Here is an 18,574-nt window from a genome sequence, read left to right as displayed (position 1 = left end):
AGGGGGGTGTGCTTCCCAGGGCAGGAGAAGTCAGGAGCTGCTGGCAGGCCAGATCTTTCATGACTCCATTCTTCTTCTTGTAACCCAGCATGTCTTCAGAGTTGCCTACACTTTTGCAAGAACACCAGAAAATGAACAAATCCCAGGTAAGTTGTTTGTTTGTCTCCACTTTATTTTACAATAGACTTTGTGTAATTTCTAAGAGTCCATATGTTAAGATGGGAAATTAGTAATAGATAAAAGTCAAACTTCACTGAAAAGGTAAGGTAACAGATCCCTACCAGGGCCACCACTGGCCTGTAGATTTATACTGATTGTTAAGATATATTAGAGTTTCCAGGTTGACTTGCAAGTATTTCTCTGATGTTTCTGATAACCATGGTAGAAAGGGGGACACTTGGATACAGACAGATTCTGTTCAAGACCCAATGAGTGCCTCATACTGTTCCTCACTGGAAGCAAAAGCGTCCAAGAGGTGGTCAAGCAGTCAGTTTTATGATGGCCTTGTTTGTTCCTAGCATAAAACCTAGTGTGCTTAGAGGAATGAACGGCCTGCATGCCTATTGCGAAAACTCTCCATAACTATTTTATTTAGCTAGGCTGTGTATACAAGGCGTGCAGCAAATGGTTAAAAGTTAAGTTCTCTAGTAAATGTTTCTGGGGTTCGCAGTCAAATTTTATCCCATAGCATTCTGCCTTGGCTCTTCCCCTCCACTATTTAGAACCTACCCAGGTAAAGGTCACCAGTGACTTAATTGCAGTTGTCTATCTTGAACAAAAGCTACATTACCCTACTGACTACTTTCTCTTGGGAAGTCTCCTTTGTCTTCTTATACAGCTCTTCTGATGGCCCTCTTTTGGAGTCTTCCTCACCATGTCCCAACTTTAGTTCTAAGTTTTCATCCTTGTCCACTAGTCTTCCCATTTTATCTCTATATCTCATTGAAGAAATATGTAGATAGTTGAACAATACAGTTTATTGTTTTGGGTGCTTTTTAAAAATATATATTTTTATTGATTTCAGAGAGAAAGGGAGAGGGAGAGAGAGAGAGAAACATCAATGATGAGAATCATTGATTGGCTGCCTCCTGCACGCCCCCTACTGGGGATCAGGTCGGACCTGGGTCCCTTCAATCCACAGCCCTATGCTCTATCTGCTGAGCCAAACCGGCTAGGGTGGGTGCTTTTAAAAATATATGAATTATCTTAATGGATATATGATACATATTTTTCCCCAACTCACCATTGGAGGGCAACACTGTATCCTAAATACTCTATTTTATTGGTAGACACTTAAGTAATTTCTGTTTTTCAGTAATATAAATGATGTTGCTGTGAATATCCTTTTCATTGTCTCGGCACAAAAGCAAATGTATCTCCCGACTCTAGAGCAGTGCTTCTCAAGTGAGGTTCTTTGACCAGAAGCAGCAGCATAATCTGGAAACCTGTTTGAAATGCAGATTCTAATGCTCCATTCCAAGCCTCATGGCGATGAGAGAGAAACATCGATCAGCCGCCTCCTGCACATCTCCTACTGGGGATGTGCCCGCAACCCAGGTACATGCCCTTGACCGGAATTGAACCCAGGACCTTTCAGTCCGCAGGTCGACGCTCTATCCACTGAGCCAAATCGGCTTCGGCTTAAGTGAGGTTCTTTGACCAGAAGCAGCAGCATAATCTGGAAACCTGTTTGAAATGCAGATTCTAATGCTCCATTCCAAGCCTCATGGAAGAGAAATTCTGGGATCAGGCCCAGCAGTCATGTTGTTCTTGTTGTTTTTTAAAATATATTTTTATTGATTTCAGCGAGGAAGGGAGAGGAAGAGAGAGGTAGAAACATCAGTGATGAGAGACAATAATTGATCGACTGCCTCCTGCACACCCCACACTGGGAATCGAGCCTGCAACCTGGGCATGTACCCTTGACTGGAACCAAACTCAGGACCCTTCAGTCTGCAGGCCGACACTCCATCCACGGAGCCAAACCAGCTAGGGCATCAGCAGTCATGTTTTAATAAGGCATCCATAGGATGCTGACACCTACTAAGTTTGAGAGTCATTGCTCTAAAGTCTTATGATTAATATTTTTAAGTTGTAGAATTTGAGATTTCTAATTTTTCTAGGTATATTACTACTAATTAGAAGACTATTCCTCCTTCCTCTCCAGATATAAAAAATGATTTCTACACTAATATATAAAAAATGTCACAGTTTAATTTTTATGTGTCTGATCATTGAGGTTGTGAAGCTTTCATACATTTATGGCTTTTTAGGTTTTCGACTGAGTTTTGTAGGAATTGTCTTTTCTCAGTATGATATTTTTCTTTTAACTTAATGGTATATTTATATTTTGATACAACTCTTTGTGTCTTCTGCTTTTTATTCTTATTTTCCTTACCCCATGGGCCTAATGCAATTTTTCAATATGTTGTCTAAAATTTCCAAATTTGTTTTAATATTTAGTACCATAATCCATCTGGAATTTTTTCAATAGATGTGATGAAAGGACCTAATTTTATTATTTTTTAAAATCCTCACTTCAGGACATGCTTAGAGGTAGGAAGAGAGAGAAAGAAAGAGAGAGAGAGAGAAACATCAATGTGAAAGAGAAATATTGATTGGTTGCCTTCCCTACACTCCCCGGCTAGGGATCAAACACGCATCCCAGGTATGTGCCCTGACTGGGAATGTTCTGTAAACCATTTTGCTCATCTCTGAACAGGAATCATGGTAAGGATTAGTTGATACATCTTTTTCCATGTCACCTAATTCTGAACATTTCACATTGATCAGAAATTCCAGGCATCAGTGTCATTTAAGGATGTGACTGTGGGCTTCACCCAGGAGGAGTGGCAGCATCTGGACCCCACTCAGAGGTCCCTGTACAGAGATGTGATGCTGGAGAACTACAGCAACCTTGTCTCAGTGGGTAAGGTCTGTTTACTAGGTCATTCTGAATGGCATTTTAAAATCCTTCCAATCATGAAGCATAGAGATAGTCTACAGAGTTTAACGATAGTTAAGATTGAATTTAGGAATCAATGTTGATTGACCACTTTTGGGCACCAGGAAGATATTTGTGTTTACCTCTTCAATAAAATGTTCAGTGGCACCTTCATTGATCAGCTCTGGAAGCTTCCTCCTCTTTTAGAGTCCCTGACGTCTAGGCTTCCTGGTCCAAGTCCTAAATTATTTCACTTTGACAGGGTATTGTGTCACCAAACCAGAAGTGATCTTCAGGTTGGAGCAAGGAGAGGAGCCATGGATATTGGAGGAAGAATTCCCAAGCCAGAGACTCCCAGGTGAGTTAGTGTGTACTATACAGATGAACATCAAGGGATTTGTTATTTTCCTTTGGTTAATCCAGAGGTTGACAGCTTTGAAATGTTTTTTCAAGAATACTTCTTGCCCTAGCTGGTTTGGTTTAGTAGATAGAGCATCAGCCTGTGGACTGAAGGGTCTAGGGTTCGATTCTGGTCAAGGGCACATGCCTGGTTTGTGGGCTTGATCCCCAGTAGGGGGCATGCAGGAGGCAGCCTGATCAATGATTCTCTCTCATCATTGATCTCTCTCTCTCTCTCTCTCTCTCTCTCTTTCTTCCTCTCTGAAATCAATAAAAATATAAAAAATAAATAAATAAAAGTATCGCTAATGGCCACAGGTACACGAAGAGATGCTCATCATCATTAACCATCAAGGCAATGCAAATCACAACCACAGTGAGATATCATATCACACGTGTTGGAATGGCTACCATCTAGAAGACAAGAGGTAGCAAGTGTTTGCAAGAATGTGTAGAAAAGGGACTTCTTGTGCTCTGTTGGAGGGAATGGAATTGGTTCAGCCACTATGGAAAACAGTGTGGAGGTTCCTAAAAAATTAAAAATAGATTTGCTCTATGATCCAGCAAGTCAACTTCTGGGTATGTACACAAAGGAAATGAAAATCGGATATTGAAGAGATAAATGCACTCCCACATTTATTGCAGCATTATTCACAATATCCAAATACAGAAACAACCTGAGTGCCCATCAGTGGTTGAATGGATAAAGAAGAATGGATATAAGCTAAATATGTACACACGCACACACATGTGCACACACACTAAAATATTTAGCTATTTGTGGACATCCTGCTATTTGTGACAACATGAATGTACCTTGAGGCCGTTGTGCTAAATAAATCAAAGGAAGACAAGTACTGTATGTTTCATATGCAGAATCTAAAAAAGCCAAACTTTTGAGAACAAAAAGTAAAATAGTGGTTAGCAGATTATAGTGTGTGCAGAGATAAGCCAATTGTTGTGTAAGGGTATGAACTTGCAAAGAGTAGCAAATAAGCCCTAGAGATCTATATATAGAGAATAATATTGTTTTATAATCATCCAACTTGCTAATAGACTAGAACTTAATTATTTCAACTCCAAAAATAGAAATAATTATCTGAGATAGAGGTGCTAATTATTGGTACAATGGCAGTCATATTACAGTATATAAGTGTTTCAAAATAACATGTAGACCTTAAATTTACACAATGTTATATGTTAAATATATTTTAATCAAAATAAGGTGCTAAACACATACACAGATATTTGCATATATTAAATGTTCTGTGGGTAAAATCTCTCAGAGAAATCAAAGCAGGGTTAAAGTGACTGAGTGCACTACTTTAAGAAGAGTTTGGATTATCTCTGTATTTGGAAGGTGGGGCAGCGATAAAAAAACTAACATTTGTATCATCAGAGTAACAGAAGGGGAGAGGAGAGTGGTGTTGAAGTATTTAAATAAATAATGGCTGAAAACTTCTCAAATTTGGCAAAAGATATAAAACTACTCATTCAAGAATCTGAACTTCCAAGAAGATAAATCCATTAAAGGCACATCATAATTTAATTTCTGAAAACCAATGGAAAAAAATCTTGAAAGTAGGTGTTGGAAAATAACATTACCTTTGGGAATGACAGTGGATATCTTATCTGAAGCCATTGAGGCTACAGGAAATAGCACTTTTTTTTTTCAACTACTGGGGGAAAAAAGCACTTTCAAACAAATTTTTTTTTATCTTGGAAAATGTATTCATTAAAGAGGTAAACTAAAGATATTATACAAAAGAAAACTAAGAGAAAATGTTATTAACAAACCTACTTTTAAAGAAGTGGCTAGAGGAAGTTTTCTAAATAGAAAGGAAATAACACAAGAAAGCTTGGAACTTCAGTAAAGAAAGCTTTGGAAGTGCAAGTCAACTTCTGGGTATGTACACAAAGGAAATGAAAATCGGATATTGAAGAGATAAATGCACTCCCACATTTATTGCAGCATTATTCACAATATCCAAATACAACCTGAGTGCCCATCAGTGGTTGAATGGATAAAGAAGAATGGATGTAAGCTAAATATGTACACACACACATACACACGCACATGCATGTGCACACACATTAAAATATTTAGCTGTTTGTGGACATCCTGCTATTTGTGACAACATGAATGTACCTTGAGGCCATTGTGCTAAATAAGTCAAAGGAAGACAAGTACTGTATGGTATCATATGCAGAATTTAAAAAAGGCAAACTTTTGAAAACAAAAAGTAAAATAGTGGTTAGCAGATTATAGTGTGTGCAGAGATAAGCCAATTGTTGTGTAAGGGTATGAACTTGCAAAGAGTAGCAAATAAGCCCTAGAGATCTATATATAGAGAATAATATTGTTTTATAATCATCCAACTTGCTAATAGACTAGAACTTAATTATTTCAACTCCAAAAATAGAAATAATTATCTGAGATAGAGGTGCTAATTATTGGTACAATGGCAGTCATATTACAGTATATAAGTGTTTCAAAATAACATGTAGACCTTAAATTTACACAATGTTATATGTTAAATATATTTTAATCAAAATAAGGTGCTAAACACATACACAGATATTTGCATATATTAAATGTTCTGTGGGTAAAATCTCTCAGAGAAATCAAAGCAGGGTTAAAGTGACTGAGTGCACTACTTTAAGAAGAATTTGGATTATCTCTGTATTTGGAAGGGGGGGGCAGCGATAAAAAAAACTAACATTTGTATCATCATAGTAACAGAAGGGGAGAGGAGAGTGGTGTTGAAGTATTTAAATAAATAATGGCTGAAAACTTCTCAAATTTGGCAAAAGATATAAAACTACTCATTCAAGAATCTGAACTTCCAAGAAGATAAATCCATTAAAGGCACATCATAATTTAATTTCTGAAAACCAATGGAAAAAAATCTTGAAAGTAGGTGTTGGAAAATAACATTACCTTTGGGAATGACAGTGGATATCTTATCTGAAGCCACTGAGGCTACAAGGAAATAGCACTTTTTTTTTTCAACTACTGGAAAAAAAAAGCACTTTCAAACAAATTTTTTTTTATCTTGGAAAATGTATTCATTAAAGAGGTAAACTAAAGATATTATTATACAAAAGAAAACTAAGAGAAAATGTTATTAGCAAACCTACTTTTAAAGAAGTGGCTAGAGGAAGTTTTCTAAATAGAAAGGAAATAACACAAGAAAGCTTGGAACTTCAGTAAAGAAAGAACTTTGGAAGTGGCAAAAGTAGGGTAAATATGACAGTTTCCTTCTCATGAGTTTCTGAAATCATTTGAACAAAGTTTATAATATGATTTGAGGAACTTAATACAATTATATTTTAAGTTGGAGGAAGAGGGATATTAGTTGAATTAAAGTTTTACATTTCACTTGAAATGGATAAAAGTTGGTAGAACTTCTAGACATTAAATCAACAGTAGACACAGAAAAACGGAACAAGACCACCAGGGTATAGAAGAAATTCCTGCTATTTGTGACAACATGAATGTACCTTGAGGCCATTGTGCTAAATAAGTCAAAGGAAGACAAGTACTGTATGGTATCATATGCAGAATTTAAAAAAGGCAAACTTTTGAAAACAATTCTTTAGAAACCCCAAACTATCAAAACTTAATTTATAGAACACTGCCCAACAATGGAAGAAAAGACATACTTTTCAAGCGCCCATGGAACATTCAGAAAGATAAAACATCTAGAGGCATAAATAAACCTCAATAAATTTAAAAGAATTGAAATTCTGCTGAGTAAGTTATGTTCTCTGACCATAATGAAATCCAACTAAGAATCAGTAACAGAAAGGCAAGAGAAAAATAAACACTTGGAAATTAAACAAGATATTTATAAATAATGGATGGATGAGTGAAGAAGGCTCTCTCTCGCTCTCTATATATGTATATATATATAAATCTCTCTTTCTCCTCTCTCTCTCTCTCTCTCTCTCTCTCTCTATATATATATATATATATCCTCACCTGAGGATATTTTTTCCATTCATTTTTAGAGAGAGTGGAAGTGAGGGGGAGAGACACAGAGAGAGAAACATCAATGTGAGACGCATTGATTGCCTCCTGCATGCACCCCAGCTGGGGCGGGACTGAGCCTGCAACTGAGGTACGTGCCCTTGACTGGAATCAAATCTGAGAACCTTTAGTCTGAGGGCTGGTGCTCTAACCAACTGGTTTGGGCTCAAAAGAAATATTAAAAATACATAGCACAGAATGAGAACACACCATATTAATATATGTGGGAGGCAGCTAAAGCAGTTCTGAGAGGGAAATTTATAGTACTAAAATGCAACTAATGATAAGAAGAAAGGCTTCAAACCCATAATTAAAATTTTACCTCAAGAAACTGGAAAAGAGTAAAGTAAATCCACAGCAAGTAGAAGGAAGAAAATTTAAAAATTAAGAGCAGAAATCAGTGAAGTTGAAAATAGGAAAAGAATAGAGAAAACGAATGAAATAAAAATCTGTTTCTTTGGGGGAGAAAAACAGTAAAATTGATAAACTTCTGACAATATTGACACAAATAATATTAACAAATATTGACAAATCACCAATATCAAGAAAGAAATGGAATATCATTTCTGCATCTGTTAACAGGATATTAAGTGAATACTGTCAACAATTATGCCATAATTTGACAATTTAGAAGAAACGGAACAATTCTTTAGAAACCCCAAACTATCAAAACTTAATCAAGATAATGTACATAATTATATATGGCCCAAAATTTCTTTAGTTCAAATTATCTATGACACCTTCTCTGAATGGCCCATAGATTGTCATAGAAGGTGTCATAGATAATTTGGACTAAAGAAATTTTAAATAAAAAGCTCCAATTAAAAAGGAGAAAAGAAATGTGGAATATCATCACTGGAGATTTTACCAAACATTTAAATAATGAATTATGATTTCACACAATGTCTTGTAGAAAAACAGAAGGTGATGGAACACTTCCTGACAAGTTTATTATTCTGATACTGAAATCATAGAAAGGTAGTACAAAAATAATAAACAAGAGGTCTATATCTCCCATAAATCTACCAGCAAAAATCATTAACAAAATGCTAGCAAATAGAAATTAGCCATGTATAAAAAAATTATATACCATGACCAAGTGGGATATATTCCAGATATGCAGGCTGGTTAACATTCACAAAACCAATCAGTGTAGTCCACCATAGGCTAAATAAGACGATATTATTATACCATGACCAAGTGGGATATATTCCAGATATGCAGGAAGGCTAAATAATATTGTATTGCTTTCTTAATTTTCTTTCAGATTGCTCATTGCAGGGATATAGAAACACAGCTGATTTGGGGGCATTGACCTTAAACCCTGAAACTTTGCTGAATTTGCATATTAGCTATACTAGCTTTCTTGTAGATTCCTTAGGGTATTCTGTCTTCCTTATTCTTTAAGGTTATTATTTTCCTAATCTCAAAAGCAGATGGTGACATAAGGTGCACATAGATGCAAAAATTGAAATAGAATCCAACACTGTCTAAAAAGAATTATATATCATGGCCAAGTAGGATTTATTCAAGGTGTGCAATGTTGGTTCAACATTCAAAAATCAGTTAATATAATCCACCCCATCAGCAGGCCATAGAGAGAAAAATAATATGATGATAGTAATTGATGCAGAACAAGCATTTGCCTAAATCCAACACCCATTCATGATAAAAACTCAGCAAACTAGGAACAGAGGGGCATTTCCTCAACCTAATGAAAAACATGTTAATGTCATACTTAATAGAGAGAAACTGGATGCTTTCTCCACAATATAAGGAGCAAAGCATGGATGTCCTGTTTTAACACTCTCTTTTAACGTCCTACCTGAAATTTCAGGTAATGCAATGGACAGGAATATAAAAAGTTTACCACTGGCAAAGGCCTTTTCTCTCTACTTGTGTGGAGAGCAAGCAAGCTCTGGTGTCTCTTCTTTTTCTAATAAGAACACCATTCCAATTGGATTAGTGCTCCATACATATGACCTCATTTAATCTTAATTATATCCTAAAGGCCCTATCTTAAAATACCATCACATCTGGGATTAGGGCTTCAACATAAGAATTTGGAAGGACAAGATTCTGTCCATAACAAGCTCCTTGTAATTTAAGTCCTATTTTCTAAGGTAATTTTGTTGTTTTCACAGTTTTATTCCTCACTTTGTTCACCTCTTGCCTCCTTAGTTCCCATCTACTACAAGTACCCTCTTTTGGATTTCCCAGTAGTCTTAGCTTATCTCTCAGAACTGAAACATCATCTCAGCATTTTCCTACTGACAGTGGGACTTTTCCTTTCTGGGAGTAATTTTATTTGTACTTAATTATGTTTAAATTCTATCTCTTATTTTACATGGTTGCTATAGTCTCCAGCTAACTTTTCCCATAGATTTTCTGTATTTGAATATCTATGTCCTTACTTGGTGGTGACTGCACTTAGTAGTGTTCTGTATCTCCTAGTTATGCTAAAGTCATGGGTTACTATAGGTAATATTATTGCTCTCCTTATATAAATCTTTATAGTTCTTTTGGAGGATACATGGGAGATTCAGATTTAAGCAGTTGCTATTATTCCTCAGACTGGAAACTAAATGTCTGTGTTCTAATAGCTGGTTTCCTTTCCCTGCTTCCACTATTCCAAGTTTTTTTTTTCTTTTTGTTTTTTTTCACCCAAACCCTCCAAAATAGAAAAATATATGTACTTGCAATTATTTTCATCCCTGGAGTCTGGACATTAAAGTTAGCTACAACATAAAGCATTTGTATATAGGTCACATTTATAAGAAATGTGTTAATATTTATGTGTAAGATTGATTTTTCTTATTTCTAGCCATCTGGAAACCTGATTACATGACAGAGATGAGCCAAGAAAACCAGTTTCACCATGTCTGGAAAGTTGTATTCATGAATAACAAAACACTGACTAAAGAACGAAGTCATGTAATACGAAAACCATATAGCTTGGATACAGATTCTTTTTCTTCCAGAAAAATACTCTGTCAATGTGACTCATGTAGAATGAGTTTCAACTATATTTCAGAATTGATTATCAATAAGAAAAACTATATAGGAAAGAAGACTGATGAATTTAATGCTTGTAGAAAGTTACTATTCAATATTATATATGAAAAAACTCATACTAGAGAGAAAAGTGAATTTTTTAAAAATGGGAAAACTTTCAGTCATGATGAAGACCCTGCTCAACATGAGAAGGTTCAAACTTTGCAGCGAAATTCTGAATTTAACGTATATCGAGAAAGCTTTTATGAAAAGGCACGATTTAATATATACAAGAAAGAGATCACAGATGGGAATGATTGTGAGTATAATGAATATGGGAGAACATCCTGTGAGAACCCATCCTTCTTATTACATCAGACAATGTCCTTAAAGGAAAATCACTATGAATTTAGTGTTTGTGGGAAATCATTATGTGTGAATGCTACACTTTTAAAGCATCATGAGTCACATATGAAACACTGTGATTATAATGAAAGTGGAAATAATTTCAGGAGGAAGTTATACCTCTCACAACGTCAGAAAACTCATAAAGGAGAGAAACACTTTGAATGTAATGAATGTGGGAAAGCTTTCTGGATGAAGTCACACCTCACTCGACATCAGAGGATACATACAGGACAGAAAAGCTTTCAATGTAGTGAATGTGGGAAAAAGTTTTGGGAGAAGTCAAACCTCACTAAACATCAGAGGTCACACACCGGGGAGAAACCCTATGAATGCAATGAATGTGAGAAAGCCTTCAGCCACAAGTCAGCCCTCACATTACACCAGAGAACACATACAGGGAAGAAACCCTATCAATGTAATGCATGTGGGAAAACTTTTTACCAGAAGTCAGACCTTACTAAACATCAGAGAACACACACAGGCCTGAAGCCCTATGAATGCTATGAATGTGGGAAGTTCTTCTGTATGAATTCACATCTCACGGTGCACCGGCGAACTCATACAGGTGAGAAACCCTTTGAATGCCCTGAGTGTGGGAAATCTTTCTGTCAGAAGTCACATCTTACACAACATCAGAGAACTCACATAGGGGATAAACCCTATGCATGTGATACATGTGGCAAAGCTTTCTACCAAAAGTCTGTCCTCACTAGGCATCAGATAATTCATACGGGGTTGAAACCTTATGAATGTTACAAATGTGGAAAAACCTTCTGCTTGAAGTCTGACCTCACAGTACATCAGAGAACTCACACAGGGGAGAAACCCTTTGCATGTCCCGAATGTGGGAAATTCTTCAGCCATAAGTCCACCCTCTCTCAACATTATAGAACACATACAGGGGAGAAACCCTATGAATGTCAGGAATGTGGAAAAATATTCTACAATAAATCATACCTAATAAAACATAATAGAACACATACAGGGGAGAAGCCATATGAATGCAGTGAATGTGGGAAAACCTTCTGCCAGAAATCACAGCTCACTCAGCACCAGAGAATTCACATAGGGGAGAAACCCTATGAATGTAGTGAGTGTGGAAAGGCTTTCTGTCATAAGTCAGCTCTAATTGTACACCAGAGAACTCATACAGATGAAAAGCCCTATAAATGTAGTGAGTGTGGCAAATCTTTCTGTGTGAAGTCAGGACTTATTTTACATCAGAGAAAACACACAGGGGAGAAACCCTATAAATGTAATGAATGTGGGAAATCATTCAGTCACAAATCATCCCTCACAGTGCATCACAGGGCTCACACAGGAGAGAAGGCTTGTCAATGTAATGAATGTGGGAAAATTTTTTACCGTAAATCAGACCTTGCTAAACATCAGAGATCACACACAGGGGAGAAGCCCTATAAATGTAACATGTGTGGAAAATACTTCTCGCAGAAGTCAAACCTTATTGTACATCAGAGGACACACATGGGAGGAAAATTTTATGATTGAAGTGCATATTAGAAATGTTGAGCCACAATTCAGCACCCACTACAACTCAGAGAGTTCACGCTGTGGAGAAAGTTCTGTTGATTTTCTGAATAAAGTAACCTTCATCCACAAACTAGCCTTATTTTACTCCAAAGTGATGATATGGGACAAACTAATAGACTGCAACAAAAGGAGGACAGTGTTGTTAAGAAGTAACATTCAATTGAATGTCAAGTAACTACTGGTATAAAACCCTACAAATGTTTTGATTTTGTTAAAGTTTTTAGCAAAAATTCAAAGTAGGTTATGTCAAAATTTATATTGGGGACAAATCTGTCAATTTGAGACCTATAGTTTGAAAATTTTCTTTAGATGTAATGTAGTATTAATAATTGTGTTTTTGTTTTAATGTCATAAACTGTAATTTATAGATTTATATTGTACAATGTACAGCTTTAAGACAAAACAAAAAGAAATAGCAAAATGAAAAAAGAGAATCACAAGAAGTTGCAATAATAGTATATAGAATTCTCCTGTGCCTTTCACCAAGCTTCTTCTAATGATTATATCCTACCTAACTATATTATGTTCTCAAGTAATTGAAGCGACCCTACTTCTTTGTCAGATAAAGATCATATTCATATTTCCCCCATCTTTACATACACTATATGTGTTTGTGGTTCTATGAAATTTCATCATTTTGAATAATCATCAGCATAGTCAGGTTACAAAATAAAAAAGAAATCTGAAATCAGTATTTCATCAGGTTTACAAAGGAATAAAGATTTCACCACGAGAAGTTCTTTTGTTTTAATTATACCCTTTTGCAAACCAAATCCTGGCAACCATTGAATATGAAACTTTTAGAAAGCAGGGATAAATTAAGTAATTAGGGCAATAGCATTTGATGTATACATGAAGCATATTTTGAGTTCACAGGACTTATATATGTATAAGTGGTACATTATAAAAACTGTGTGTTTCAAAATGCATAATGGAACTTAATATAATTGCGAATAGGAAATAGGCATTCCTAGTTTAGTAGTAGTTACATCAGGTGCATCCCCATGTGTGTAGGGCCTGAAGCAATAGTTTAAAAGTAGGACTGCAAAGCTAATGTTAACCACTTAAAAGTTATAAATAAAAATAACAAAATGGTAAATAAAATGTATTCTGTGCATTGGGAGGTTCAGTGATGGCGAACCTTTTGAGCTCGGTCTGTCAGCTTTTTGAAAAACCCTAACTTAACTCTGGTGCCGTGTCACATATAGAAATTTTTTGATATTTGCAACCATAGTAAAAAAAAGATTTATATTTTTGATATTTATTTTATATATTTGACCCGGTGCACAAAAATTTGTGCACTCGCCGGATCCGGCCTGCGGGCCGTAGTTTGCCCACGGCTGGTCTAGGTCCTAGTCTTATTGCCCCTTTCTTTTCTCATTCAGTTCATCTCAAGCCACAAGGTGCCTTGACTGCACATGTGTGAATACTCTAGCCTTCAGCCTAAATTTTGTCCAAACACTCTGTAATTAGCTGCCCTCCAAGATAGGGTCCAGGAGAGAAGCCAAAGACAGACTAGATGACACTCAGGGGTATAAGTTGGCCTGTAAATTCAGGGGTCTGAGAGATACTGTGCCCTTAGAAACTTTTGACTATATGAGTAGGAGGATTGAGACTGGAGTAGGGACAGAGTAGAGCTTGAGCAGGGCTTTTATGGATAGTGTAAAGGTGGTATACTCAAGTACATCATTAAGTTACACAAGTAATCTAAGATTATACAATCTAGTGATTATAGATTACACAAATAGTCTAAACTTCCATCTTGGGAAACAAGAACAAATTAAGCAAAACAAAAATAATAAGGATCAAAGTGGAAATCAGTGAAATAGAAAACAAAACCTATCAAGAAAATTAATAAAACCAAAAGCTGGTTCTTTGAAAGTCAATAAAATTGTTAAACCTCTAACTAAGGTAACAGAGAAAAAGAGAAGACACAAGTTGCTAATGTTAGAAATGAAATAGCGGCCTTAACCCCTTGGCTATCTCCTGCACACCTCCTACTGGGGATCAAGCCCACAACCTGGGCATGTGTCCTGACCAGGAATCTAACCAGTGACCTCTTGGTTCATGGGTTGATGTTCAACCACTGAGCAACACTGGCCAGGTTGGTTGGTTGGTTCCCTTTTTGTTTTGTTGGCAGTTTCTTTTGTGGTCAACAAAGCTTTTTAGTGTGATATAGTCCCATTGACTTATTTTTGTCTTTACATCCTTTGCCTTTGGGGTCAAATTGATAAAATCCTCTTTAAGACCAAGGTCCATCCATAAGTTTAGTACCTATGTTTTCTTCTATGTCATCTATTGTTTCCGTTCTTGTATTTAGATCTTGGATCTATTTTGAGTTAATTTTTGTATATGTATATACACTAGTGCATCCTTATGGTTAGAGGGGAGACACCCACCCTTTGGTATAGGAAAGGGGTTAATTCAAGTGGGACTTAAGCCCTCCGAAGCAATCATTGCCATGGAGAAGGCCCCTAATCTTGATGATCCTGATTGGAGGCTCTCTGGAGGAAGAAATTTGCAACTTTGATTAAAGAAAAGAAGAACCCTCTGAAGTATACTATGAATCAATGTGGATCCATGACTTTGGCCATCTCTCCTTCATTGGACCTTTAGAAATCTTATTAAGGTGGCAGACCCTTGAATTTTTGTAGAACTTATATTCCACCCTCAGGTACCCAAGTGTCTTGACTAGTTGCTAAATCTTACACAATAGTTTCAATCAGCATTATGTCATTAATGTAATGAACCAGCAAGATGTATGGTGTAAGAGAAAGACAATCCTAAGCAATAAAAAAATTTTTGTAAATAAATCAAAAACCACATCTGGAGATGCCATGACAAGTGGGTTCACCGCCTGATTAGATTTATGATAATCCACTGTCATTATCTAAGTGTATATGTATTCTGTCCTGCCAAGTAGGTAAGTCAAATGGAGATGTAGTAGATATCACCACTCCTGGATCTTTCCAGACCTTGATGGTGGCACTAATATCTGTTGTCCCACCAGAAATGCAGTATTGCTTTTGTTATATTATCTTCGTAGGCAGAGGCAGTTCCTAGGAGTTCCACATGGCCAGTTTTGTTGTACTAGTAATAGCTCTTACTTGACAAGTCAAGGAACCAATGTGGAAATTCTGAAAATTTCTGGTGTCTCTATTCCAATTGTGCATTTCACAATTGAGGAAGGAACTACATTATGGGTTTGGGAAACCCACTGGGTCCACTGAGATAGACATTAGCTCAAACTCCATTGACCACTTGACCTCTATGAACCCCTACTCCGAATGGTGTACTACAGTGACTTTGGGTCACTAGGAATTAGCATAAGTTCAGAGAAGTGTTTGGGAATTCCCAAAAGTCTGATGATTTCCTTCTACCCAATGCACAGTCACACTATTAAATGGCTATAGGTTCTTTTGGGGAATGCTGGAGGAAGAGTAACAGCATACATTCTGGGCAGTGTAGTGGGTTCTTCCTCAAGAAGGAGACATTCTGTTTCTGTAAACTGGCTCAATGCTGGGAGTTGATTGAGAGGCATGACTCTTTTTATGATTCAAGTCATACTTCTGCTCATTATATTTGGAACCCAAGTGGCACATCTGCTCATTATATTTGGAACCCAAGTGGCACATCAGGGTCTCCTGGCCATGCACATTAGAGACTTACCCATTCTGGGCTCGTCAGCCCACCAACACCTGTTTCCTTTCCCCAGTTAGATGTAGCAGGTGACCAGCACCAAGGGAGAGAGGCACTCCTGAATAAAAAATTACTCAGCAGCTGCTAGGCATCAGCAGTTCCAGTTCTTGTTTTTATAAGAAATGGTCTTGACTCTTAAGTTCTGTCACGGGGTAAGTCAGCTACAGGCAGCCTGGGAAACTGAGGGACTTACTGAAGGGGGCTCCCATGACCTCCTGGGTGGCCTCCCAAAATTGTAAGTGGGAAAATGACCCACAAGTCAGGCTGCCTGCTTCCACGGAAGTCAAACTCATGATACAGGCCTGGTTGAGAAGGAAAGAGGTTTATTCAGGTGTTGACAACCTAAGAAGATGGCAGCCTCATGCCTTCACAACCATCTTTACATCTCAGTGTCAATAGGGGTTTTTCTAGGGAAGGAGAAGGAAAGCAAAACAAAGAAACGAGGGGAAGAGCTACGGATGTGCAGGCTGTGTCCTTGCTGGTTCCAATATGGATCATTAATGTCAATACACGAGAGCTGGTCAGTGCTAGCCAAATTCCTGCAGTTGGGTGATCTACATCAACTGAAGTTGTGGTCAAGACCATTTCTTATACAAGCAGGAACTGGAACTGCGGATGCCTGCAATATGCTTATAAGGAAATTGTCAGTATGTGAGCTCCTTTTATCAGTTTCTTAGTGGTACATTTTATTCTAATTTCATTTCATGGTTAGTCAGAATACTATAAAATTTTTATTCCCTGTTACAAAATTGCTGATGTGTGAGTTTCTATATGCATATGATTCCCATTCCTGGTCCTTGGGGTGGGGGCGCTTAAAGGCAAGTAGGAGATATGATACTCTGAGCTCACCAGGGCAAAAAAATTCTCCACACTACGATCCCCAGCAAAGGGGAAGTGCCATTTGATGGGGACTTCTAAAAATAATTCCAGCACCAAAACTTAACATTCTTCCTGCAGTTATTTTTTGGTTGTTTTCTGCCTGTATAAATCTTTTAATTTTATTGATTTCACACTTTCAATTACTTTTTTCCATTCATATTCCTGTCATGTTTTAGAATAAGGATTCACACTGTTTGATTGGACTGTTCAACTTTATTTTTTTAAAAAAACTGTTTTTATTGATTTCAGAGAGGAAGGAAGAGGGAGAGATAGATAGAAACATCAGTGATAGAGAAAAATCATTGATCAGCTGCTTCCTGCATGCCCCCTACTGGGGATCGAGCCCACAACCCAGGCATGTGCCCTGACCGGGAATCAAACCATGAACTCCTGGTTCATAGGTCCACACTCAACCATCTGAGCCACACCAGGGAGGCTGGTTCAACTTTATTGCTGTGCCTTTTTGTTTTTAATCCCAAAGAGCCATTAATAGTGATAGGAGATTTAGTTTCCGTTTTAATTTCAGGAAATTCAAAACGAGAGATTATTGTTTTCTAACATTTAATTATACAGACTATGTTAAATTATACATTCAATTATTATTTTATTGATTCTCATAGTTTTTGTTCTCCTTGTTTTATTTCAACAGATAGGTAGAACTTTTGTATCAAATTTAGATTATAACTTCCATTCTATTTTTTAATCAATATCTGCAAATTCTCTGGAATTCAATGTGTTAAGAAGAGTTGTGTCAGCTCCCATCCATCTTAACACACAATCAAAGTCCTTTTATTATGTATTCACTGGTTTGATTTTCTACACAATTTTGTGCTGTGGGCCATAGTCAATGATGAGCTCCTTTAAACATGAGGTGTGGGCCTTTAACTGCTTATACAAGTTTCAGCAGAGCTGGTGAAGAAAAGGCGTCTGGAATCCAGTTGTTTCACTTTTAGTGTCTCTTAGAGATTGTGTTGGCCATACTGATGCTGAGTTCAGAAACATAACTCTTGAAAGTCTCTTCAACAAATACATTGTCTCATACACTTTCCTCTTTCAAAATCCTGTTTGAGCCAAGGACCTCATGTGCCAACTAATGAATTCTGAACAGTCCCTCTTTGTTTGGGGGTTCCTTTAAAGCATGTGTGATGTAGATTTATTTGCACTGAATGAGGAAGATGCCCATGGTAGTGTTAAATGAAAAAAAGCAGGACAGAGAACATAGTACATATTGAGTGGTTGGAAACAAAATTTGGGTCACACTGCCTTGGTTCAAATCTTAACTGCAACCTAAGAGCTGTGTGACTGTGGCCCAATCACTTAACCACTCTGGGCCTCTGTTTTTTCACATGGCCATTAAATAAAAGACTCTTAAATCGCAGACTTGTCGTGAAGATTAAATGACTTAACAAGTGTAAACACAGAGAAAAGAGCCTGGCACACAGTGAGTGCTTAAAAACATACACATCTAATTCTTTTTACAAAAGGACAAATTTTGGAAGGACATATCCATTCATCTAGTAAATATTTACTTACTAAGTAAGCAGTTACCACTGGTAACCTCTAGGGCAGGGGTGGGCAACCTTTTTGTGAGTGCGTGCCAAAACCAGCAAAATCTCTGACTCAAAATTCTTCTGTGTGCCAACCCTAATTTATTGAGAACATGTTAC

The 18,574-nt window shown here is 36.9% G+C and overlaps 1 protein-coding gene across 1 annotated transcript in view; it reads left to right on the top strand.

The window, feature by feature from the left end:
* LOC102260680 (zinc finger protein 33B-like) overlaps positions 1-13,062 on the top strand; it is a 14,539-nt gene extending 1,477 nt beyond the window's left edge. Inside the window, 5 exon segments of the mRNA XM_005861772.2 lie at positions 89-146; positions 2,794-2,929; positions 3,207-3,302; positions 10,201-12,269; positions 12,271-13,062. Of these exon segments, the coding sequence (XP_005861834.2) occupies positions 90-146; positions 2,794-2,929; positions 3,207-3,302; positions 10,201-12,269; positions 12,271-12,504 (2,592 nt within the window). The 5' untranslated portion in view covers position 89 and the 3' untranslated portion in view covers positions 12,505-13,062.
* Positions 13,063-18,574: the final 5,512 nt, after the last annotated feature.

Source organism: Myotis brandtii, unplaced genomic scaffold, assembly GCF_000412655.1.
Source record: "Myotis brandtii unplaced genomic scaffold, ASM41265v1 scaffold1563, whole genome shotgun sequence".
NCBI lineage: Eukaryota > Metazoa > Chordata > Mammalia > Chiroptera > Vespertilionidae > Myotis > Myotis brandtii.
This window is presented reverse-complemented; position numbering and strand designations above follow the sequence as displayed.